Source organism: Glycine soja, chromosome 17 (genome assembly GCF_004193775.1).
Source record: "Glycine soja cultivar W05 chromosome 17, ASM419377v2, whole genome shotgun sequence".
Classification (NCBI taxonomy): Eukaryota; Viridiplantae; Streptophyta; class Magnoliopsida; order Fabales; family Fabaceae; genus Glycine; species Glycine soja.
Genome location: NC_041018.1, coordinates 40,855,464 through 40,881,539, shown reverse-complemented (window position 1 = coordinate 40,881,539; position 26,076 = coordinate 40,855,464). Strand labels below are relative to the sequence as shown.

At 32.1% G+C, this 26,076-nt stretch overlaps 3 protein-coding genes and 1 long non-coding RNA gene across 7 annotated transcripts; 1 reads left to right on the top strand and 3 right to left on the bottom strand.

Moving 5' to 3' along the window:
- Window positions 1-2,963: 2,963 nt before the first annotated feature.
- LOC114392407 lies at window positions 2,964-4,350 on the bottom strand. Its single transcript, XM_028353535.1, has one exon. It carries the CDS (start codon window positions 3,726-3,728, stop codon window positions 3,345-3,347), a length of 384 nt encoding a protein of 127 aa, XP_028209336.1. The 5' UTR covers window positions 3,729-4,350; the 3' UTR covers window positions 2,964-3,344.
- A 10,312-nt stretch (window positions 4,351-14,662) lies between these two features.
- Window positions 14,663-18,494, top strand: LOC114392151 (uncharacterized protein At1g01500-like). Of its 3 annotated transcripts, none has more exons than XM_028353192.1 (3): window positions 14,663-14,783; window positions 15,164-15,992; window positions 17,838-18,117. In XM_028353192.1, exons 2-3 carry the CDS (start codon window positions 15,267-15,269, stop codon window positions 18,069-18,071), a joined length of 960 nt encoding a protein of 319 aa, XP_028208993.1. In that variant the 5' UTR covers window positions 14,663-14,783; window positions 15,164-15,266; the 3' UTR covers window positions 18,072-18,117. The 3 variants fall into 3 exon arrangements, with proteins under 3 accessions (XP_028208993.1, XP_028208990.1, XP_028208992.1); XM_028353189.1 differs by lacking the exon at window positions 14,663-14,783 and adding an exon at window positions 14,868-14,997 and having other exon boundaries at window positions 17,838-18,494; XM_028353191.1 differs by lacking the exon at window positions 14,663-14,783 and adding an exon at window positions 14,901-14,997 and having other exon boundaries at window positions 15,161-15,992.
- On the bottom strand, window positions 18,420-20,723 carry LOC114392152 (phosphatidylinositol transfer protein 3-like). The gene is made up of 6 exons (XM_028353193.1): window positions 20,582-20,723; window positions 20,249-20,391; window positions 19,880-20,056; window positions 19,687-19,785; window positions 19,061-19,306; window positions 18,420-18,967 (listed from the first exon to the last, which is right to left on the bottom strand). Exons 2-6 carry the CDS (start codon window positions 20,315-20,317, stop codon window positions 18,677-18,679), a joined length of 882 nt encoding a protein of 293 aa, XP_028208994.1. The 5' UTR covers window positions 20,318-20,391; window positions 20,582-20,723; the 3' UTR covers window positions 18,420-18,676.
- Window positions 20,724-22,626: 1,903 nt separating this feature from the next.
- Window positions 22,627-25,462, bottom strand: LOC114391810. 2 transcript variants are annotated; one of them, XR_003662180.1, is made up of 3 exons: window positions 25,279-25,462; window positions 23,282-25,172; window positions 22,627-23,079 (listed from the first exon to the last, which is right to left on the bottom strand). It is a non-coding gene; the product is annotated as an uncharacterized LOC114391810 (long non-coding RNA). The 2 variants fall into 2 exon arrangements; XR_003662181.1 differs by having other exon boundaries at window positions 24,685-25,172; window positions 25,279-25,459.
- Between the last annotated feature and the right edge of the window lie 614 nt (window positions 25,463-26,076).

Here is a 26,076-nt window from a genome sequence, read left to right as displayed (position 1 = left end):
GGCATCGTCACCCGATTACTATAAGGTGCCTCACCTGTGTTTAGACATGTCAATTATTTTAATTTTTATTAAATATTTTAACATGAAACCTAAAAAAAGTTAAATGTTTTAAAAGGTTTACATCATCACACGGAACGTCAAGATTTTAACATCAAGATAGTTAATGCTTTTGAGATTAAATTCTACGCTTCTACCAGTTTTTTCATCTCTAGCTTTAATTTGTTCCCTTACCGAAAGCATTGCACTAAGTCACCCTTTGCAATTTTTTGTTTAATTTTGGACTTTCAAACCTTTAACTTCGGCTTCAATGCTGCCACATTTGCCATGTAAAATTAAAGGAGAAAAATGTTACACGTCACTTAAGAAGATACAGATGGAAAGTAATGAAAACTAGTTGTAGGCCATGGACGGAATCTGTCATTGATTCAATGGACCAACTATAGGTTTGAGAAATACAAACTACTCGATCCTTCTGTAAGTGGAAAAATGCGAGCTTAGTAATAAGCAATCAAAATATAACATAAATGATGGTAATCATTCTTAATCATCATAATTGATATCGTCGAAGAGAAAAAAGTTGAAAAGACAATGAACCTTCCTGATGTGTCTTAAAGAGATTGGTTAAATAATAAAAGAATTGCATTTAGAAGTTAATGATTTTTACTTTTATATCTTGTTCTTCAATTTACTAAGTGCTTTCAGCATAACCCACGTAAAATCCTTCAAACAACAATATACTATAATGTTGTGCTTGTTCCAACAAGGTACCATCAGCCTTGAAGATAGGTGATACACACCTGATATCCAACAGAGGAATGCTTGCTATTAAAAAACATGAATTTTTGCTGTTCTTATTTTTATTGACTATTTATAATTATGCACATGCATCAATTGATTTACGATTATTCTATACCTTAATTAGTGATTGAGTTTAAATTCTAAATATGCATTAAATACTAAAATATTGTTTTTTTAATCAAAAAAACTTTATTACTCATAATTATTTTAATTCGACCGTAATTATCTCTTAATGATACTATTATATATATAAATATATATATATATATAACCTAAATAATACTTGTAAGGTATGGGTAATCTTCTTCTTAGTCTATTTTGTAAGGTCAAATTGAGTTAAGTGTGTGTTTGGCAGAATTCATTTTAAATCAACAAGATTTTGCAAAATTGATTATGATTAAAGTTAATTTTGAAGTAACTTATTTTTTTTTGGATAACAAATAATAGATCAAAAAGTAAATTTTTAAGAAAATGTTGTTTAAATACTTAAAAACATAATTGATTTTGAATGCATAATTGCTAATAAACTTTAGAGTCCATGTATATTTCTCTTCTATTATTTTTTAATAGAACCCATAACCCGTGTAAAAACATTAAAATTGAATGAAATACATAATAAAAGTATTAAATTAGCAAAACATCAAACTCAAAGGTATTCAAATTAAAAAGTACAAATAAGAAACATAATGCAAAGTACAATATAATTTTTAATCAAAGAATATAAGCGAGGTAGGCAAGAGAAAATATAACAATTAAAAGTTTAGAGTTAATTTGGATGAAGCAAAAAACAAAAATCATACGAGTCCAACTCCACCATAATTTTTCCTAATTTGAAATTAATCTTCCCATCTTAATTTTGAAAGCAAACATGTACTTACAAACTTGTAAGGTAAAAGATGGACGTCGAATAAAAAGACGAGTGGAGACGTGGTTTGGTGTGAGCAATTCGCACACAACAAGGAAGTGGTGTTCACGTCCAACGTAGAGCATTGGAACAATCCTTATCATTCATTGGTGCGCTGAGGCGGCTACTACATTCTTCATTGGAACGTGACTTTCTCTCGTCACTACTCGCACAATTTCCCACTCTCTTCGTTTTTACACATTTGATTTCACGTTAAAAAAATTAATACTGAATTTTACTTTAAAATCAATTTATAAAATTCAGACATACAGTAACAACAGTGTAACACACCTCTGAGAGAAACCACGACTGAGTTGATGAACATTGAATTCAATTGATGGGAGAAGTCAGATATATAGCTCTAACTCTCTTTAATGTCATTTTTACGTGAAATTTTTAACTTTCATCAAGTAAATATAAAATATGATGAAAAATAATACTGATATTATAAAAATTAGCAAGAAAATATTATTATATTATACTAATTGTATGAGTCATTGTTATAACTGTACCCATTAGTTTCGATTACACAGGTAAACAAACCTTACCTGTTTGAGTTGACCTTTTGTTGTTTGATTCTTTTCACTCCATTTGTTAATTCACCTCTTCGTCCTACTATCGTTCCTTTCTCTTTTCCCAACTTTCTCCCATTCGTTAAATCGTTTGCAATCAATGAACTGAAGGTAGATTACAGCTAAGAATAATAATCAGAGGGAGAGAAAAAGAAAATACAACAACAACCTCAATTTCTGGAACTAGAAGTAGAATCTATCAAGAGACAACCATAGTAGCAGTCGAACTATATAAATTCACATAATTAAGTAATATCAAACATCAAGCTTATGAAGCCATGAAGGTAAGGTATATGAAAAAAAAACCTTTTTGGAATGTAAAAAATACCCTCTATCAAATTATATATATTCACATAATTAATCAATATGCTGTAAATATCAAAATGGTGATGCCATGATGGTATAGTGCATAGAGGTGTATCAATAACATGCTCAATACTATTATAGTTTATGCACAACTACTTTTAAGCAACAAACACAACACAACAAAAAAAAAGTTAGATATTAATATGCAAACATCAAACTGATGATGGAATAGCTTATACAGAGGGAAAAAAAGGAGAGCAAAAGAGAAAACTTTGGTTTGGAAGATTAAGAAAATACCCAATAGGATAAGTATTATCGTTTATGCATAGCTAGTTAATAGTTGCAAGCAATAAATTAGCAAAAAACACATTCAAATAAGAACATCTTGATTAACTTTCTTTTCTGCGTGTGAATGAAGCAATGAATAATAGTAGCAATATTCAAGTTCAACTACAGAAAGAGTAATTGAACTAATGGAACCAACCATAACACAATACATATCGTCCACACAATTAGATAAGAAAAACCACTTACACCAAAGAACTAAACCAATAATAACTTCAAGTGTTTCTATTGACACTTGTGTTCCCCAACAACAACAATATCAGTTTTAAATGTCAATCACCAAAAGAAAATGAAATAAAAACATGGCAAGACCAAAGGAACCAACCAAGAATTAATTGCTTCATGAAAAAAGTAGAGGGAAAGAAAGAAATTATAAAAGAGAAGAGAGAAAAAAAAGGAGCAATGATTATATATATTAATTAACTACTCTTTCTGGGTTTGCTTTTCCTCCTAGCTCTGCTTCTCGATGGCTCCACTTTTGGAAGCTGCATCTCCTCTTGTTTTGTTGTAACCCTCATGCATGCTGATGATGATGTTCCTTCTTGCTCGTTGGTTGTACCTTTTTCCATTGAACTCTCTGTGCCTTGTGCTCCTCTTTGCCCTATCATCAGTTGTGTTTTTTCCTCTTCACTTTCCTCCCTCTTTAAAACAATCTTACGAGGTCTACCTCTCTTTCTAGGAGCTTGAGGTTGAGGTTGAACTTGAACTTGAATTTGTTGCTCTTTCTCATCAATTGCTGATGATGCTTCAGCTATTGCCACGGAAAGTTCCTTAGTTTTTTGTGGCTTCTTCTTACCCATCATCAATAGTCACTATTAATTTCTAATTTCTAAACTTTCAATTCCAAGAGATCACTACTAAAGCTAGACCATCAATATCAAACCTTTCATCCCTTAGCCCTTCAATTCATTTTCACTAGATAGGATAGGAAGAAAAAAAGAAGATGATTCTGTATCTAATGCAAAATACACACACCCACATACATATACTCACATCACACACTTTCTCTCTCCCTCTTTAATTTTTACTATTTTGCAATATGTTAGTAAAAAGCAAGAAGACCAATATCTTTGACCAGAATCCGGGTTCTGGAAACGCTATAAAAGCAAAGAGCCCTTGTAAACTATAGTGGAATAAACAAACAAAAATGACTATAGGTCTTCATTCGGGTGCCAATTAAATAAACCATTCATAGCATCATCTTTCACTTTCCTTTTTTGTCCATTCATTATTCCGTCTAGTGTGTCATTCTAACTAATTTACACGTTATTTTCTTATTTTCTTTCCACCACACACATCAGAAAGATAAATTAAAAATAGAAAGAGAGAATTAAAAAAAAAAAAAAGTAGCTATGGTATGCTTAATTGCTTATGCTAGTAGAAGAAAGTAGAGTAGTAGTAGGAGACAGTGTGTGCAGAGGAGAGAGCAAAGATGAATTGATAAGAGGTAGCCTTGACTAAACTAAACTAAACTAGAAAACTAACCCAAAAGGAAGTGTGGTGAGAGTGGAAAAGTTAAGCAATTAACCATGGTTAGGGGTGTGGACCAAAGAGGTGATGGGAAAAGGGCATGTGGGGTTTTTACGAGGGGTAAGGTAGCCAGATTTGGTGTGTGTGTTGTACTACTCACACGCAGTGTTCCAGTCTGACCACTTGTGTTGCTTCCCGGGTTTCGCGTCCTTACTCTTCTGCAGCTTTAAATGTTGGGGTCATCACACAAGTGTATCCAAGTGTGTGTAAGTGTAAGTGTGTGAGCACCACCCTTTCTTGTTTCTTTTTTTTTTCTTTCCATTTTAATTTTGACTGTGAATTCTATCTTCAATCATCCATCCATCAAGATCCTCAATTCGCATGATAATTATCTCTATAATTTGACTATACGGACTATATTTGATCCTAATACAGAACATCAGATTCTGATTAATCAGAATCAGATATCTTGGATTAGATCCCGATACAAAAATATTCAACACATCATCCATCCATCCATGATCAATGCAAAATGGTACTACTAATTACTTGGATTTGAGTGTTGTAACTGTGATGTGAGGAGCATCGCACGAGACACAAGCTTAATGCAGCTAATTAATTATTAGAGTTTGTGTTTTGTAGGCATAGTTATAATAGAGTGTGAGAGAGTGAGTCATTAGAATTTCAACTTATGTGAGACCTCTTTGGCCAAAATATTGTAATGAACTAACATATCATCCTCCTTGTTAATACTACTTTAACTTATTTCTAACCTATTAAAGTGATCAGACTAGTTATCCAACAAGTTGATAAGAGATTCGGGGTTCCGATAAATCTGTGGATCACTAGGTTTGTTTGCTACTAATTAAGCTTACATAGATAATTAAAAGAGTGTCTTGCCTTGTAAATTAATGGAACATGAGAACGAGATTGAGTGTTTTAACATTCGAAGGGAGGAATTATTACATGTCTGGGTATAATATATATAGTCTCAAATAGTGGCAGATTAGGTAGGACCTTGAGTTAATGGAGAAAATTTATTTTAAAAAATATTATTATCATGAAGATGAAAATAAAGACATAAATATTAAAATAAAGTACAGTAAATTGAAAAGGGAATAAAATCTCCAATATTTCAATTGAATAAAGTATAAAAATACTTACTGAGATGAAAAGAGAACAAAACTTAAGAACACGAAAAATTAACCAATTAAACACAAAGCAAGGGATTCAAAATAGGAGAGGGGGCAAAAGGATAACAACACCTAGATATATATTTATGTTTTCTCAAAGTCAAGGCCTAAGGGGTGCATCTGCACCACCTCAATTCTACATGGGTCTGTCATTGGTCTCAAACAATCTTCATATAACACATTTGAGTTTTATTAGTTTTTTTAGTAAATTAAAAAAGGGTTAATTATATGTTATGCATAAATTAGACACATATAATAATGATTTTGTAGCATGTAATAATAATAATAATAATAATAATAATAATTATGAATAATTCTAAATATAGATCTTATTCTCTTACAACTTACTCTAACTTCATTATTTCTTCGTTTTTTTTTTTCTATCTTTCTCGTCACACGTCACATATATATAATACCTACTACTTTTTGTTTTGGATTAGCTATGGTGTGAATGTGATGAAGCAGTGGAGCTGGCGGACTGAGAACTCTGATGCGGTGGTCACTTGTAGGCTATAAAGCACGGACACCTCAGCTTTTTGCCATGTCCCGTGTCCGACACGCGTCCGTATTCGATACCGACACGACACCCGTACTACGTTCTATATTTTGGACATTACAGGTGTCCACGTGTTCATGTCGTGTCCGATGTCCGTGTCGATGCTTCGTAGCTTGTAGGGATTCCGGTGTCTCAGTGTATATATAATTAAGAGTACGATCGAGGAAGATGTTAAGCATATGGGAGATATCATACATATGATCGTTGAGTTTTACTTTATATAGTAAATATTTGACGAAACTGTTAGAGTCGCACGTGGATGAAGTGAAAAACCATTAATAAACTCACACAATTTGCGTGCCATGCAAGTTGAGAACCCGCTACATATATATGTCTGTACGAGAACGAGTTTGTTATTCCGGATGGATCAAGCCGGAATTCAGTACTTCTGGTAACTTTGATTTAATACTTCATATCTCTTATTTTTTTTACTTCTTTATCTCTTTCCTCCATCCACCCATGACCCAACTAACATTATTCAATAATTTCTGCTTGCACGAGTGAGGGGAGTACTTTACTGTTCTGGTTGTGGGCACTAGTCAATTGAAATATTATAAGAAAAAAAAAATAGATGTTTTTTGTGGCAACTTGAATAGCGCAGATGATAAACTGACGACAGAAAAAACACACGAGTGTGTGTGGTTTGTTTTGCGGGACCAAATTAGCGATCTATGACGCTGTGTGTTGGCTTTTGACACTCTTATTCAGATATATATAAATGGGGGAGAAGCACCTTTCTAATAACATTTAACGAAGCTTCGTATTTTGTTTTTATACACTCAGGATTTGTCAAAATATATGAGTCATAAAGAGCCTTGGTGGTTTTTTGCATCACTAATCGACAGTCCTTAAAAATAAAAGTATTTACATATGGTTCCAGTTATACTACTATATATTAACCTACTATTAGGTCACTGTTAATAAGGTAAGTATATGTTTCCATGTACAAGTACTGTGTTGTTAGGCACTTAGGCCTGTACGCTTTCTTTTAATTTGACCAAAAAAATAATCAACACACTTTTTTAATTATTTAACTAAGACAGTGAAGAAAAAATATAATAAAAAATGTGCTGTGCGAAAATAACATCTTTTTATAATGTTTAGGAAAAGTACTCTAGCTCGTGCAAGAAGAGAGGACCACTAATTGTGTACTTTTTGAATAATGGCTTAAATCCCCCCAATGATCTATAATTAAGACAAAAACGATACTTTGCTTTGTAATCAAAGATTATCGTGGAGATAAATATACAGACAAAGCAATCTTTAGGTACGCAGAACGCTTATGAAGACTCATTGGTATATGCAAACGTCACTAAAATTATAGACGATGGTTTGGTAACAACGACTTTAAGTGGTCATTGCGTTTTTCTATGGGCAGCTATTATTTTTCTTCTTATGTTCATGTTGTAATAACTTACGGTCACACAGTAATAAAACTTTTGTGTGAAATATATGATGGCCACGTTGTAATAACTTATGGTATCGCAGTAATACATCCTATTGCTTAAAGTAGGGGATGTTTTTTTACATTACCTATAACAATGGCCTAAATGGTTAGGTCTAGTATTTTCAAAAGGCGTATATGCAACACATATTTAAGATTTAATTTATAATTTGTTTTTATAGTGGTTTCAATTCCATTTTACAATTTTTCTCTTATGTATGAAAAATTGTAATTTTTAGTTTCTTGTCTGATTAGGTTTTGGTACTTATCTGATTTCTTGTCATTTTTTTCAATTGATGTTACACTATTATTTCCCGTGTATAATCAAGTTATATTTTAGGTTTAAATATATTTTTTAATGTAATTTAACATTTTTTTTATTTTTGTCTTTGAAAAAAATTCTTTTCATCCTTACAAAATATATTTGTTTTATTTTTTTTCTTTGAAGTATTTTAAATAACACTCTGAATAATAAAAAAAATTTAACAGTGAAAAAAAAATATTATCTAAAACATTTTAAGAAAAAAAAATAAACATATTTTTATAAAGATTAAAACAAAAATAAATAAATTTACAGGGATGAAAATAAAAAAACACTAAATTAGAAGAACCAAACATACATTCAAAAGTATATTTTATCCTTTCTTTCGTCATGCATCCATCTCATCCTTACTTGTGACTCCACCTTTCTTTCATTTTTTTCTCCCTTTAAAATTCTAAATTCACTGCATATAGTATAGTTGGATGCTTGAATGTATAATTGTGCAATAAAACCTATCTTTGAGTTTGATAAATATTTTACAATCACAAGCAACCCTCATTAATCTCTTCATTATTTTGTATAAGTTATCATATATATATATATATAGCATATTCATGTAGTCTCTTGTTAAAATAACAATGTATATACTCTGTCTTTTGTCTACTTAAACGAAAACTTTTGTTTTCAGAATTCGTCTTTAAGTTCACGCTTAGTGTTAAGATAAATGTTAGGAACTACAGATTTTTTTTCAACATTATCTCTTATGTGTATAATTATATCTCTAATTAGGCTACATTTTTTACGTAGGAGAAGTAAACCTATGTCACAGAATATTAACATAAAAAATCAAGATTAAAATAAATCTGTTAAAAATTCACATAATTTCTTTATGATATTACAACTCTGCTGGCATACTGAGTCCAATAATTAATCAAAGGCTCACAAACTTTTTATGATATGACACTTCTCCTAGCATAAACATACAAGGGTTCTTCAGCCATGGTACTAGATCGACCAGTGAAGATCAATCTAGGAGAGGGGCTAAACCTAAGAAAGGATCTACTGCACGATCGACAGCATGTGGTCCAATCCTTGGTTGAAAGATCGAAATAAAAATATTATTATCAATGAACTGTGACAGTTAAGTCATAGGAATGACCATGTTTCCGAGGTTAAAAGTTTTCCATCTTTTTTAAGTTGATATACTCCGGGTTCAATTCATATTCTCCATATATGTCTAGCTAGAAAATTTAACTTTAAATAATCTATGCCCAATGGTTAGTTCAACACATGAACTATTTAATCGAATATTAACCAATCGAACTGAAACAGTTCAATTCATTTTAATCTCCTAGATCTTGTGTATTAGTTGCCTAGTGCCTAGGACAAATATTGCATAATCGGTGTGTTATTTATCATAAATTGCAATTCTGCAAGGAGTTCCAACGTCCCATGCATGATAATCAACTTTTTTTTTTGTGGGACTTTTCCTCTAGGAGGAACTGAGGAATGGAGCAATTGGTAGGGGCTAATCCTATCATAGCCCAACTTGTGTTATATTTCGTGGGACCGATTCATCATGACCATTAAAATACGAATCCGAAGAAAATCTTGCCCCTTCCATGTGCATTTGGATTTTATTCAAAAGAGGTGCAACTATCTAGCATAAATTTGCTGTATCTCATTTGATGAATTAATTTATATAGTTCAATCACTTCAATGAATGATGATATTTTATCATGCTTCTTAATTTGTAATTAGTTATAATACTCAGAAATAATAGTACATCAATACTTCATCGTTCTAGTATATTTAATTTCGACATACATATCAAGTTTATGTATGAATTTCTAGTAATGTATTATTTTTTTTTAATCATACTTATGGGATTTACACAACTAAATATTGGTATTTGATGGAAGGAAAAGGGATTACATACCTTTTCATGCTGATAACGATTTCTAATTTGCGCTCAATTTATACTTTCAAGTTGTTTTATTATTGATTCTTTCAATTGCAGTTTTAGCGGATTGGTTACTGCTAAACGTATGAATTAGTTGAAATGATACGAGGTTATTTTAATTTAAATAAAGATCTCACATTTCAGGTTTATGTAAGTAACTATATTAAATACTCACAATGATTTTATCTAATTTTAACATAATTATCTTCTACAGAAAATACATGTGGTTTCTATTGAAAAAAGATTATTAAATATTTAGCTATTTGATTAAATTAAATAGACAACTCACAGGAAGAGGATTTAAACTTGCAAACTTCACTTCAATTTAGGAGTTTAAAATGAGCAATCAATTCCACTATTCATCAAAATACTAAAATCCCAATTCATCCCCTCTACCCATTTTCTGGATATACCACGTTTATTAGGCATTGATTTAGTGGAGGAGGTTCCACACGGTGTTGATTGGACTTTATGATGAGATCATATATTCTGAAGTTTGGTAGAGCATTTGAGAGCTTGAAATGTTGGCTATAATTTATACATACATTTTTCATGTTAGTGTTAATGTTAATTAAGGCCGAAGCTAGCGTCACGGAACAATAAACTGCTCTGTTTCAAGCTGCATGGGTTCCATCAAATTCTAGCAAATGCTAGCTCCTAGTTTTACTGGATTTTTTTTGTACGTGTGTTATATTAAATATTTAAAGATAGGATGAAGCTAACCCCGATCTGACATATTTTTAGGCCTAAAACAAATTTTGAGATAAGAATTTTTTAAACCTAAATAACAACACTTTTTTTTTCTCTAGCTTTTGAACCCCACTAACTAAAAAAATAGTACATTGTAGTTACTACTATTATACTAAACCAATTAATAATTTATAAAAAAAAATTGTTCAAAATAATCCTATTGGAAAATACTCAAGTTATTGGAAAATATCCAAATCTCACTTTGACTAGAGATAGTTTCAAAATAAAATTTATAAGATAAGGACAATCTTTATTCTATAAGTTAGCTTTTGGAGTTAAGTTAAATCTCTCACATTATACATTTTAAGATAGTATCAAAATCAATTCTGATCTTGGGATCACGTTTTTGTTGACTCTCACTAAGAGTAATCGTGCATTAAAATATATAAGTAAGGGATGGAGCAACAAGACCTACATATATTTGCACATACATTTCGATGTCGAAGTCAGAGAATGTAAGAGGTCACTATTGAAATGCATATTTGTAGGCATAAAATATCTTATATAATGATAGATAGAAGAAAAATTAGTTAAGCAACTATTGCGGACTATGGATCACGTGACAGGCCCAAGATACCTCCAGAACAAAATTATATAAATATCAGTATTAAATAATTTTTTAAATCTAGATCAAGGGATTGCATCGCTAATGAATCTCTTAAAAAATATCATCTGTAAAGATTCCGCAGTTCCTATGCCACCTTATTTATATTATTAAACTGGGCCAACTCAAAAACCTTCGATGCATAAACTGTGGGTTGAGCTTTTTGTAGTTTCAACGTACAGCCGCATCCCATTAATCTTTGGCACAAGCATTACAACCTGAATGAGCAGGCTAGGCCCACCATAAATTCTTTTAATAAACCCCAACCCTTCATCATAGACCATGCATGTGGCAAACTGTTTTACTTTAATAGTTACCTTTGTAGCTTCTAGCTTTCAAATATGCTCTATATTAATTGTTGAGTAAAGTGCATGATTTATAGATTTTTGGTGTCAACTACGTTATTTTTTTACTGCAAGTTAAAGATTAATTTTTAGAAGTATGAAAATTGATTTGAGAAGTTGACTTTCTTTTAACATATGTTTTTTTATACGCATGAGTTAAGAATCGAACTCATGTTTACATGTTTATAAGATAAAATTATCTACCAAGCATAACACATGTCACACATGTTGGTTGCATGATTTATTGATGAATCCAAAATAACACTCAAAACTTAACATAACTGTGTGTGCTAAGTTTTAAGTGTTGTTTTTCATGAGAGACTTGTCCCTCTTCCTCCTTTCTATGGTGGAAGGCTCGTATGTTTTGCTTTGGATTTTCACATCATTTAAATTTAAATCATTACTTCTTTTTTACACGAGTTTCTGTTCTACAACTGAATGAGTTCAAATTATGCAGTAAAAAATGCATGAGATTTCATCAGATAAAAAAAATATTGAAGAAGGAATATCAAAACATCATTTTTCAAACTTAGTTCTTCTGAATAATTGTCGATCTATCGATTAAAGTAACCCACGTACTAGTCCTGATTTGAAACATTTCCTTATTTTGAAAGATAAAATGTCCATGGAAGAATACGTCCATGCATGAATCATGATGGATGCGATTATTTCTATCATCAGAAGTGACAACTCAACGGATACAAAAGCTAATCTATTTATGAAAAATGGTCTTTCATATATAATGTTTTCCTTTTAAAAACATACTAGATGTTTCATAAGAGTTTTATTCATTTTTCTTCTCACTTGCGTTTCTTTGGCATGCCTCCGATAATTAGTTAGCAGTGTAATAATACACATTCTAAAATATCTTTGTTATTAGTAGTTAAATTTTTGTGAGAGAAGCACAATAAATATAAATATATATATATATATATATATATATATATATATATATATATTATAATTTTGTTTTTTTCATAACTTTCAATTAGCAATAAATAAAAAGTATGTAAAAATGAATGTGTTAATAGTATTCCTCTTAATTAACATATTATTCTATTATCTTATATGATGAGAGAGAGATGAAAGTTGCTACCTGTGAAAGAAACATATCTATAGCTAGTAAGATATGGAATTCGAGAAAAAGTTAATTTTGGTCATATAATTATATAGTTAAAATTATTTATGTTTAACATAATCGTAACCATCCTTTGAAATGTATGATCAAATTTTACTTCTCTGACCACCAAATACATGTCATGTATATATGTAATACAAAAATTTCATATATCAATAATTAAACGTTAAATTAGTTATCATTAATATAATATTTTATATAATAGAAATTAAATTATTAATATAGATTTTATAAGTCTATATATTAACAATATAATGTATTACGCTATAATAAAAAATTTATAGGAAGAATTTTGTTATCTATAATGGTTTACTCAACTCGAGTATGATACATGTAGTTTATTAAAAAAAATTGTTGTTGTGTATTTGGTCTTTGACGCACAAGAAAATTGAAGAGCAAAGAAGAAGACTCACCAGCACCAGCAAAATAATGACAAGGTAGGGAGAGGGTAGGGGTATAGAGCTTGAGAGAACGAAGGTAGGAAGAAGAAGAGCAAAGGAATGGAGGATTTTTCGTGAGGAAAAAGAGAGTAGGGCGGGGAAGAAGAAAGGTGTAACAGAATAAGAAATAAAAAAAAGGTGGTGTGAAGAGGAAATAGGAAGTGTGAATAGTTGGGCTAAAGGACTCCGCAGCAGTGGTGGGTCAGTGGGATATTGGGCTTTCCGTAGGTCAAAAGTGAAAATCCAACCACAGGTAAATTGCTTCCTGCATCCCTGAATTGCTGCCTGCACTCCCGTAATTGCTTCCTACATTTCCCATATTGCTTTCTGGATAGAAAATAAAAAAAATAAAAAATCCCCAACCATAACATGATTTTCCTCTTTAAAATGCTACCGGCTACCGAGAATTGACCAAAAAAAGAAGAGGAAAAAAAATTCCCAGTGGCCATGCATTTATCTATCCAAAACAGAAAATTTCAAGACAAATAAAAAAAGGAGAAAATTAAACATGGACATAGTATCATGTTTATTAAAAATAGAAAATGAATATTTTATCTAGAAAATTCTAGAGAAAGACTCTATTTGTCAAAATCTCACCCAATTTTTAAAAAAATAATTGCTAATAAGTACCACAGAACTAGCCATTTAGCCAATGTCTTTTGCGTGTACTATGTGAGTTTTGAAAAAAGGAAATAAACTATGCTTTCTTAGGAAAATGAATCTTTTTAAATATTATGTTCTTTTGTTGGGAAAGACATCTTTTAACTTCGAAATCAAGTTAACAATTAAATGTCTTGCCAATAAATTAAAAAATAAAAACAAATAATCACTTATATTGAGTACTTAAAAATATCTAATACGTAGTAAAAGATAAAAACGCTCTTCAATAAATAAAAAAAAAATACTGCAAGTGCAACGCTCTTCAATAATAAAATATCCTATTTACAATGATTAAAAAAAAGTCCTTCAATAATAACAATTCTTTAAAATTATTCTGCAGCCAAAAATTAAAATAGTAACCGCGATGATTTTCCAAGCACATTAAAATACACTTATATTAACGATTTAAATATTACATAATTCAATCATAATTTATTAAAATTACCCCAAGTTTAAATAGGTTAAACCGTTAAACCTGATAAGCAAAAGACTCGGCCTAACAATCACATCACTTTCGCTTTAGAGACACCGACCCCGTAAATCGTAAATGCAAATTCTTCGTGTCTATCTGATTATCGGATAAGATGAAGCATTCTGGTCAGATATTTTGAATAATTCCTTCAATTTCTAAAATTAGCTCAAGAAAAAGACAAACCCAATATAGCATAGTAGTGTAAAATAATATCCTTATTTTCTGTACATAAAAAAAAATGATCCCACAAGTATATACTATACACTTTCATAATCTACTATTATATGCTTTGTAAAGAACACGAGGTTATTATTATGATTATTATTGTTATTATTATTACAAACCTGCCACGACCACGGGGCAGGACATATATAGATGCATTGTATCAAAAGGTGGACATCAACGATCTGAAAGGTACTTTGGTTTTAGAATTTGATTGCATAATATAACACATGAGTGGTTTGTGTTTAAGGGATAACGAAGTGGCATGCCATCATATCATATCATAATCTGAGATTGTGGATGAAATATTTTTCATGGTTAGAGTTTATTTGCGGAAAAGGTGGGATTTGAATTTGTTTGTGGTTGTGCACCTTCTTACAATACACACACTTATTCAGATTTGACTCCTAGTAACAACTATGACGTGTATGTTATTAAATATATAGTTAAGAGATTTCAGACTTCATCACCCTCTTTCTTCCTCTTTTGTTGTAACTCAAGAGTTGCTGTTTTTTTTCCTCGTGACTTGTGATTTGATTTCCACCTTCACTCAAGTTCTCTTTCTTCTTTCTTTCCCTTTTATTTTTTTATTTTGCCTATGTTTCTTTAAATTTTAATTTGTAGTTTTATACCATATGTGTGATTTTTCTTATATTTTTGTACAAGATTTGTTGATTCAATTATCTGAGAGTTCCAAGTACTTTGTTCATTGTGAAGCAGGTTTTAATTGGGAATCTGATATAGGCTTTGGAGGTTCTTCCACTTCCAAGGATGCTTTCAATTATACACTACAGAGGATTTTTCAGTGATTGAGTGAGTGGATATGAACATGGAAGGATCTTATGATTCATCATGCAATGGAGAAGCTGGTAACGAAAGCCTTCAGATCATTAAATACTCTCCTTATAAACCCTGCACCATGATATCATTATCATCACCTTGGTTTGTTCTAAGAGTGTTTTATGTGAGAGTGTGTGGCATTCAGGTTGATGAATCCACCCCAGAGTTTCTCTCTCTCAACCATATTCCTCTTAGTCCTGATACCCTTTTAGAGGTGAATGGTGTTAGGAGCAGCATTTACTCTGATGGAGAAGAGTCTTCAGTTCTGAGAAGGGATAGAGTGGATAAGAAATCTGAGGAAGCTACCTTTGTGAACACTGATAGTATACGTTTTACCGGGAGCATGAAGTTTGAGGTTTATGATAAGGAGAATTGCATTCTCTCTGGGGTTCTGGAGATGTCTAATAGCAATGGTTTTGTTGGGGAATCAAGAAGTGGTGTGAAGAGATGGAGTATGAATTGTCAAACAGAAATGTCACCTGGTTGTGGCTTCTTCAAGGGAAAACATGTTGCTGTCCCTGAATTGCCTTGTCCTGAAATTGAGGTTTATGTTGCTGGTTGCTTCTCAGGAACACCTATCATCTTAACCAAGACACTGCAACTCAATTGCCGGAAGAAGCATAACAGGAAATTCGCCTTGGATTCCATTCCAGAATATGGAACAACCGAGTGCCAGAAAGATGTATCTGATCATGGACTTGATTTGCAGGTAAAAAAAAAATTGGCATGCTTGTATCTTTTGGATATGGTCCATTAGGGATATGAAGGGATGAGTTTTTCTTGGATTAAGATTTCATATAACTATGACTAATTCCTTGGATAATGCAGACATTTTTCACATACATAAATGATGTTATATGACTAATCTAACTTTGCTGGATAATACAAATTCTGTATTATGCTGTCTATGATTTGGTCCCAACTACTGAATAATAATATCCTATCCCAGAAGTGGCATTGCAGTATGGGCAGGCACAAGTCACAACACACTATATTTTGTTATTTATGGGAAGATACTAATTTACCTCATTATTTTTCTGTTTCGTATTCTCCAATGTCCCCTACATTACAAAACAGTCTCTTCCCTAAGGACAATTCTTAGTGGGGCCAAAATCCTTGTAGGTAGCCTCTGTGCATCTATATGTGTGCTTAAAGATTGGGTTACTTATATCTTGTTCAATTGGAAAAAAGTACGCATGGAATGTGAGATCATGGTTACAACTTACAGTTCATTCTTAAAACTCCGAGGAAACAAGAGGTTTTAATTTTTAAATAACTAGGCTTTCAATATCCATTAAATGATTCTGTCATATGTCACTTTTGCATAGTGGATGAATGATTGAATATAGTCATACCATGATTTGCACATGTGATGCCTCAAGTTCATCCCTTTTATTTGTCACAATTTCTGTTAAATTTAATCTCTCTCAGATGCGAAACAGTATAATACCAATTAAAGTTTAGAGTGACTCATGATCTGCACTTCTACACTTTACAGGGGGGAGGCTTCCTAAGCTTACTTCCAGATGAGTTGGCTGAAAAAATAAGGCCAAAATACCTACCATTTTGATCTTGTCTTATTTTATTTATTTATTTCAATTTAGTTTCTCAAGTTTAAAATTTTTCAGTTTAATCTCTTAGAGTGTCTGTTACACTAAGTTAGTCCTTCCATTAGCTTATCGCACCAACTTAATTTGATGACACGTAACAAACTATAAGAGCATTCGCTGCATCAATCAAAATTAACATGGTTAGTTCAAAAAAGTGACAGAAGAACTAATATTAGCTCATTTGAGACATTTTAAGAGATCAAAATAAAACATTTTAAACTTCAAAGACAAAACTAAAACCAAAAAATAAGATGAGAGACCAAAAGATTATAACTACTCAATTTAACTTCTTTTCTATCTTATTTTCTAACCTCAAAAGGCAGTATACATCTACATGGTGTGAATTAGATTTAGAAAAAAACTTATCAAATTACGCTGGAACATTCAATCTACCCTTTCAGGACACAAACGCATTAATACTGAATATCTGCATTAAGAGCTTGACTTTTCATCAATGGTATTGGTTTCATCTTGTTAGCAACATTTACTTCAAAGCATATATGTGCATTGCTCTATACCTTGGTTTTCTTTGAATGCCGTAAGAATACCATTTAAACAGATCTTATGTTTATGTATAACATTTAATTGTCATGTGAATTATTTTTCGTCAACTTGTCCTGGTATTGAGGGCGAGCCTTGGCACAGCGGTAAAGTTGTAACTTGGTGACCGGTTGGTCATAGGTTCGAATCCGAAAACAGCCTCTTCAAATATGCAAAGGTAAGGCTGCGTACAATGACCCTCCCTCATACCTTTACAAAGTCAGGGCTGAGGAGGCTCTGGGCAATGGGGTGCACTAGTTTTAATTTGTCCTGGTATTGCATCCCAATTTCATAGCTGGTGAAAATAAATCATGGCAGTGAAATTTCCATGTACTTAAAGAGTACATATCCCAACGGTTTGTGTGTGTTTGTCTCTAACCTCCCCCCTTTTTTTTGCTTGGCAGGTAGTTGATTATAGAAGCTTCAAACCGGAACAAGCAGAGGATTACAACAGCATGTATTGCCAAAGAACAATATATGTAGATGAGGAAGATGGTGAACTATCATGGTTTAATGCTGGTGTAAGAGTTGGTGTTGGAATTGGGCTTGGCTTATGTGTAGGAGTTGGTATAGGAGTTAGCTTGTTAGTACGCTCATACCAAGCAACTACTCGTAATTTTAAGAGGAGGTTCATATAATATACCCCTCAAGAGTTTGAACTTACATGCTCTATATCTTCAAGGCAACAAACCATCAGTGGTATTTTTTTCCCCCTTCATAAGTCTTTAAAGAATGTTCTTGTTTCAAAGGATGGCATAGATGCTTAAATTTTGTCATCATGATGGGTTGACATCCATTGTGTGATTGATTGTGTAGGTTGTAAGTAGCACATAAAAAGCGTTTTCATGTAAATGGTCAAAAAAAATATTGCTACCAGAAGTGGCTTATAGTTTTTAATTTTTATAGTTGAAGAGGTAGTTTATTTTTTAAACAGCAACATTGTCATTGTCAATTTTTCAATATCAGGATGGAATAGTGATGCAGTATATATAAATGATAAATGTATTATAAATCCCTCTTTGCAATAATTAACTAAACTGGGGATGCACCCCTAGTTCGAATTTGCCCAGAGCTAATGGCTTTACATGATTAGTGTTCATATCATCATCTGTAGTAAAACTAAGTGTATGTTTGGATTACCCTTCGAAAGTTATTTTTAACTCAAAAGTAACAAAGAGAATGCTTCTCCCTACGTACTTTCAATGTACATTCACCACCTGCAAACGGTAATCCAAACATAGCCTTAACATGCCTCGGGTGGGGTTTCATTGCAAACTGCTGGGGATTGCCCGTTAGCAATGTGGTTTGAGAGCTTCCCATCAGATCCCCAAAATGCTGCACATTTCAAATCATCCTGAACCATTAATCTGGAGAACTCGTCATGGTTATAACTCATTATGCTTTTTCCACCTAGTTCTTTGGGAAGATTTTCCTCATCAAAATAGGACTTCATAAGCTCCACACTATCTTTATTTTTCGGGTAGACAAACTTCACCTTCTGAAATGTCTTGTTGTCCAAGAAGTACTTGACTATCTGTATCAATAGAGGCATAACATGTAACTTCAGTATTATTTTCCCGATTATGCCAGAAATTTAATCACGTGACTATGATCAAAGTCAACAAACCTTCCAAAAAGCTTCAAAAACTCGAGGGGGGTTGTAAAGAAATGCAATGGCAAGCCTCTCAGGGTAATGGTTCTGCAAAATGTTGATGGTCTCTCTGGCTAATTTAAGGGGCACATTGTTGGTTATTGACCATCCAGTGAAGTCTATCAACCATGACATTTGTTCTTGACCCGGTGGAAGGTTAAGCATGGCATTTTCCAAAAGATACACAAGATGCCGCAGCTGATTCTCCATTGAAGTAGTGTTCTGCATGCAACACATCAAAATGTTTCGGATTCTATATCCATCAAGCTCTTAGAAACAATAGTTAAACTTAAACTAAGGTTAAACTATTCATTTGGTCCTTATAAGTGTCATCATTTTAAGTTTTAGTCCCTATTCAAGAAAGTGGTAACTTTTAGTCCTGAACAGTTTTTTGTGGCAGTTTATGGCTATCAGAATTGAAGTTTTCTCTGATATTTGTAATGGGGAGGATCAAAATTTTAACTTTTATGCATATGCAGGGACTAAAACTTAGGCTTCCCGTTTATGGATTAAAACTTAAAGTGAGAACAACTATAGGGACAGAGTGAATAGTTTAACCTTAAAACAATTAACAAAATATCTCCAAATCCAAATCATGATACCTGCATTCCTGGCCTCAAAATAAGAACATTCCTTCCTTGTCTATCATGAAAATTTGCTCTATACAATTTCCCAGTCTCTCCTTCTATTGCAACCTCATGCTGAAAAATGACATATTTACCTTATTATAGTATTTCAGTTCATATCTATGCACCACTGTATCTAAAATGAGAACCTAATTAAGCCATAACTTACCCAGCGAATTTCCTCTGGCTTATAGGTTGATCTCCACCTTAGTGTCTCCTCCAACATCTTCTTGGACTTGTCTACGTTCCAGTTTCGAGCTTCCAAATATCTCTTAAAACATGAATCAGTGCAATACATCAAACTGCGTCCAGATAAGGGTCCAATAGCACCCTTCAGCTCCTTAATCTGCTTGTACAATTTTTAACGTGCACAATCAGCAGTTCAGCACCAACATCCTTACTTAACAATTTAACAACATCATCAAACGTTCTTTGAGACGTGAAACCTGTTCTGAGACCCTTCATAAGTCTCGAGACCTAAATCGCCTAAACTTTTCCGAAACAAAACATTAATATCATCAAACAAAAAAAAACACACCTTGGATTCAGTATAAAGCTCACTGCTTCCCTGATCTTGTTGATGAGAATTGCTCCAGCGATGAAACATGGCAGCTGAAGATTCCTTTTACTTGGAAACAAAGTGCTTCTGTTTTTTCACAACCAATTCCTATCTCTCCGACTCTAAGAATAAAAAACAAGGATTATACAACAAAAGAAAATCCACACAGAACCCACAAGAAGGATAAATTAACAAGCACATAAATAATAAACAATATTTGTTGAGTAAGGAGTAGGAGCTTTTTTCAGCATATGACAAAAGATCCATAAAAGGAACATAACATTAACACAGTGACACCAACAGAAAGATAACCTTTTTATTAAGCATAAGGCTTCACACCATTCTACACAAATGCACGAACCCCCAAAAGATCTTCAGAAGGCTGACCCAAAAGTGAGGAGAGAAGTGAAGTGTGTCATGCGTATGAAAACAGAACCAACGACACTATGACAGCAACAATAGATAAAATAATATAAATAAAATAGATAGTCTTTGTATTTTTTCTTTTTCTTTTTCTACTATTATTTATTACATTTATACTTATATGTTTTCTATCTCTCTTTCTCTCTTTTTTAATACAACAAAGTCAACAAGAATCTAACTAAGTACTCCTATATCTATTCTTAATTTCTCATCAGTAAACCGATCTTACCGGTTATCTCTTTCATTTTCTAGATTTGAATGTCTGTGAATATTAATATTAATAATATATATACAAGTTTAAAGAAATACTATACTATCATCTAATCACATGCATGTCACATATGTATTTTTTATTAATTGATAGTATACAAAAAATTCATACTAATAAGGAACCTCTATTAAATTCATAACAAAAACAAACGAGGAGATATCTCTCTTACAGATTCTCCCATAATGTTTAAATATTTTCTAAAATATTAAATAAAGAATATATTTAATGTGTTAAAAATTTAAGAATATTTAATATTTTTATCTAGCTATAATAAAATAAAAGGCAACAAATTAGTTTATAATTCTTAGTATTATATGAAGAAAATATTAGATACATATATTTAATATCTTATTTTTTTATCAAGAAAGTATAATTTAATTAATTGAATAAGATACATGAATATTGTAAACTTCATGTAGAATATTCAATTCTTATAAATAAAAAAATGTCTTAATTTTTTAAAAATTTATTTAATATTTTTATTTAATTAATAATAAAATAAAATGAAAGGTAACGAATAAATTCGGCTTTATCTCTAGATTCTTAGCTAGCCAAACTGTACAATTGAGGAAAGTCTTACTGTCCTAATGTGTGAAGACACGTGAGGTGCCTTTTTACGGATCTCTAGTTAAAGTGGGATGTATAAGATTAAATAATTTTTACTTTGGACAATTAATGAATGACTTTTTTTACTTGTCCATGTCCTTCAATTCTTCACCTTCCCCACCCCCCCTTCTAGTTTCTAGATTCTAGATAGAGTTATATTATATGATCGATGTTTGTTTGGATCAGGTTCAAACATGAAAAAATGTGCGTCCACTATAAGCTTTGTAGTGTAGATTTTACGTTATTAAGGAATGGTAATACGGCTTCAAACAAACGGGGTGTAACGTGAACAAAGAATTGAGAACAATAAATATTAGGAGTGGCTATGATTTTTATTTTATTTTTTTGACAAAGAGGAGTAGTCATGGTTTGTCACGAATTTTCTTTTCTTTTAATTTCATCAACACATCTTAATATATATCTTTCATAAAATTTCTTTCTCTATTTTATTTTGGCATATCGATTGTGACGAAATTTTCCTAATGATGAAATTGCGTAGTTGTTAGATCATAGATGACATGCCCTTCCTAGTTGGCTACTTCTTAAAAGAACAATAAAAAAAGTTGGTGAGATTGACTGTATTTATCATGATTAGATCATATAAAAAATAAATTTTACATATAATGTTTTATCTTTTTCATATAAATTATTTTACTTTACATATTTTTTCTTTATTGTAAAACAAATAATATAACTTTATGAGTTTAAAAGTATAAATATTTATATCCTATTAATTAAATAAGAATCATTCTTGATATGATTTTTAAGCTAGTTAATATAAAAATCATAAATATATCTTACATTATAATGTATTTATAATTAAATAATTTTTTTTAAAAATGTTATACTTTTAATATATGCTATTTAATCTAATTTTTATTATAAGTGTATTTTGTCTATAAAAATCTCCACTTTTTTGGTACAATCTCCACCACAGATTAGCATGATGTACCTCCATAGATAAAAGGTCAATCTTTTGAACTCCTGTGCCGGTTGCTGTTGGTTGTCTTCTAACTTTTAAGCCAACTTTTTTACATATTTCCACAAAAACAGCATGGAAAGAAAAAAAAAATGTCCATAGTCCAACTGGCCCCACAATATTAATAAACTTGACTAGAACATCACGGATTCTACAGCGAATTGATATTGATAACCAAAAAGAAGAAAAAGAATACACTTCTCGCCGATCATACATATTAAAATCTGCCGCCCTTATGTCATATATGGAACCAAATTAGCATACAATTTATGAAGCTGTAAAATTTACTCTTATTTTTTCATATCGATATGTATGATTCGATTTTGCCCTCACCAAACCTTCTTTTCTGGCCTTGAACTTGAAGATACTTGATGGGAGGAAAGAAAATCTTCAGTTAGCTGCTTCACTGTCGAGAGGGAATCGCAATTCTCAACCAATGAAGCAGAGCTAGATTGTAAGACTTTAAATCCAGTGCTCAGAATTGCTGAGTATCTTCTCACGAGATGGCCATAGGGTTCGCGGTTTCTTAAACTGTAATCGTATCGTATCAAAATAAGAATATTTATCAGACCACACACAGATATGGATCAAAAGATTATAAGTATTGAACAGACCACACACAATTAACCATTCAAATTTTCTACTAATGCTACAATAGCCATCCATTTTTCCTTCTAAACTGAAACCAACTGAATTTTCATCTTCCATCGTACGCCATTAACACCTCATTTACCTTTCCCGTGACCAAAACTTCATTTTTAATGTGAAGGCGGATCCAGGTGGAATCGAACCACCAACCTCCCAAACGCAAAAGCAGTTGGGCGCTCATTCCAATTCGAGCTTGTGAATCCATTATATTGAGTTAGACAAAACTAAGCTTATAAAGCTAGATGTAAACTTAAGAACGGTATATTTGGCGAAATTAGCTATAATTTAAAATAAGAACAAAATAATTTCCAAATAAATAAAAAATTCAGCGTATCCTTGAATTAGTTATATTTTAAGGTAAGTCCTAGTTTGACAAAACTAGATGAAAACTAACAAGTTTACCAAAAACCTATAAACCAAAGTTAAAAGCTGAAAATCTCAACAAAAGTTATAAACCAAAAAATTTGGTTATGATCCAAAACAGAAGACTGCAAGGAACCTTGAAGCTACACTAGATGCAGTTATTTACAGCCATCTGTACTCATTGCCACATAAGCTACCCATGGCCAATTTTTTACATGATACATCAAACTCCCATGTATCCCCAAAAGACCCAAGTACAAGTGCAACATTAAAATGGCAGCAAAACATCAACCAACCCTAAAAGGTTATCATAATACAGGCACAATCCTACATCCGATTAAAAACAATAAGGATATAAGCTGATATATAGTAAATATACGCTGAACATAAATAATAAACTTACAACTTAAGATATTGGAACATGGGATTAGATGCATCTGGTTGAAGTAGGCAAACTAAGCACTTACACATTTTTCATCGTAAATTATCCATAGGTTAGAAATTTTTAGATGATCCAAAACCACTTTAATTCAGTTATTGAACAAGTTAAAAACTCAAAGCCAATATTAAAAATTATTGCTATTCTCAATGACGACGATAAATAGTTAATTTTTAATTAATCAAATTATAGTGAACATAAAGCACTGTACTGCCAGGCAAATGTCTTTTGAAGTAGATTGTATACCGATTACCAACATTGAACGAGTCATTTAATTGTACGAAACTTTGAATTCAATCCTAATCATGAAAATAAACACGTCATAGTTTATATATATTATACAGCTAGTAGTAATCTACATTGATCTCTTCTGAAGGAAATTGATTGTATAGTCAATTAATTGTAAGACTTTCAATTCAATTCTAATCACAAAAATATTAAACAACATGACAATATACATACGAGCAAATAAACCATTTGTTTACTAAAACCATAAAATAAAAATATACTATGAACAAATACCTAAATATGAAGTAAATTGTATCGATTGCCTTTTGCTTTAATTACCAGACTATAAACTTATTACATGCGAGTCATCATGTTAATTTATATATTGTAAAATTGAATACGGTAAGTATAAACAACGAAATTAAAATAAATTAAAGCGTGCGTTCAGCACTATGTACCTTGCCGAGTTGTCAATCGTTTGTCATGCTGTTGAGCCTTGGGCGACGCGAACTAGAGTATAGAAAAACTCAAAGGACAGAGAAGAGAGAAAGGGAAAGGAGAAAACACAACACCAGAGGGAGAGAGAAGAGAATCGGGGCAAAATACAAAAAACAGCCCCCGAAACCTTCTCTCCCCCAAACAAAAAACAATAATGATTTTATTAACGCTTTTCGGACCCGCCATGCAAGCGCACCTGACATGGCAAAGGTCCATTAACAAGAACAATGAAAAGAACAACTATCTATCTTGGATTCTTGGTGTATATAAATAAACTCCCCTTTCAACCAACCAGATCTAATACAAACTCCTAAAGGACTTTACCAATATATTCTAAATTACACAACGAATCGCGCGTTTAATTACTCTGTTTCGCGTCTTTCGACACGAGACCATCAACATCCACCGCAGGAAAACCACGCACGATCATCACCGGCGCCGCCGAAACCTACAAACACAAATATCATAACCGATTAAATGAGATTCGAATAAGAATAAATGCAATCGGAAATTCGTACGGTTTCACGGTCAAATTAATCGGAAATTTCGCTTACCTCCGACGAAATAGATTCAACAGAACCTGCAATTAACGATCCCTGAAACCAGATCGGGTTTCGATCGGCGAAATAAGAACCGCGACTTCGCCTTTTGACCGAACAAACGCTCGATGAGACACGGAAAATGCGCCGAGTACGATTCACGCGGCAACGATGGAATGGTATGGGAAATTTTTAAAGCGATGTGATCCTTTTATATACGGGAATTTGGAGATGATCAACGGCTGTGATTGGTTGGAAACGAATGGATCCAACGGTGCGGATTGGATGAGTTAGTTGCGCCAAAAATGAATGCCGTGCCTGGTGTTGTTGGTTAGTTGGGTAAGGAAGGTATTTGCGGTCACAAAGAAAAGAAGGTTCTCGATGACGTAGATATTTTTGCTTTCGTAATTGGGCCGTTCTTGTTTTCGGATAGGTCCACGGACTGATTTGTTCATTGAGCTTTGGACCATTTTGTTTTGAAAATGCAAATTGCTCTTCGTCCCTACCAAGGGATTAAGCATTTTTTTTATATTTCAGAATTATCCTTTTCACAAAATCACGATTTTGTTATTATTCAATTTTTGCACCCCCTCTTATTATAATAGAATTGTGATTCTTTTGTATGCATGTACAATGGAATCATGTTCCGTTGTATTTTTTTCCTAGATATAACAACGGAATCATGTTTGCATTGTAGTCCAAAGGCGCATACAAAAAATTCAATAGAAACTTGTTTTCACCTACGAAAACCAAAATAGAAACATGTTTATGTTGTGTCATTTTTTCAACGGAAACAAACATTTTTGTCAGGTA

What these genes read in the sequence shown, in the direction of transcription:
- LOC114392407 (XM_028353535.1), bottom strand. Translation starts at nt 3,728, where the DNA reads ATGATGGGTAAGAAGAAGCCACAAAAAACTAAGGAACTTTCCGTGGCA.
- LOC114392152 (XM_028353193.1), bottom strand. Translation starts at nt 20,317, where the DNA reads ATGTTTCATCGCTGGAGCAATTCTCATCAACAAGATCAGGGAAGCAGT. An exon ending in AGCCAGAGGAAATTCGCTGG is followed by an intron (nt 19,786 to 19,879) that starts GTAAGTTATGGC and finishes GTCATTTTTCAG; the next exon opens with CATGAGGTTGCAATAGAAGG. An exon ending in TTTTTGAAGCTTTTTGGAAG is followed by an intron (nt 18,968 to 19,060) that starts GTTTGTTGACTT and finishes CTATTGATACAG; the next exon opens with ATAGTCAAGTACTTCTTGGA.
- LOC114392151 (XM_028353189.1), top strand. Translation starts at nt 15,267, where the DNA reads ATGAACATGGAAGGATCTTATGATTCATCATGCAATGGAGAAGCTGGT. An exon ending in ATCATGGACTTGATTTGCAG is followed by an intron (nt 15,993 to 17,837) that starts GTAAAAAAAAAA and finishes TTTGCTTGGCAG; the next exon opens with GTAGTTGATTATAGAAGCTT.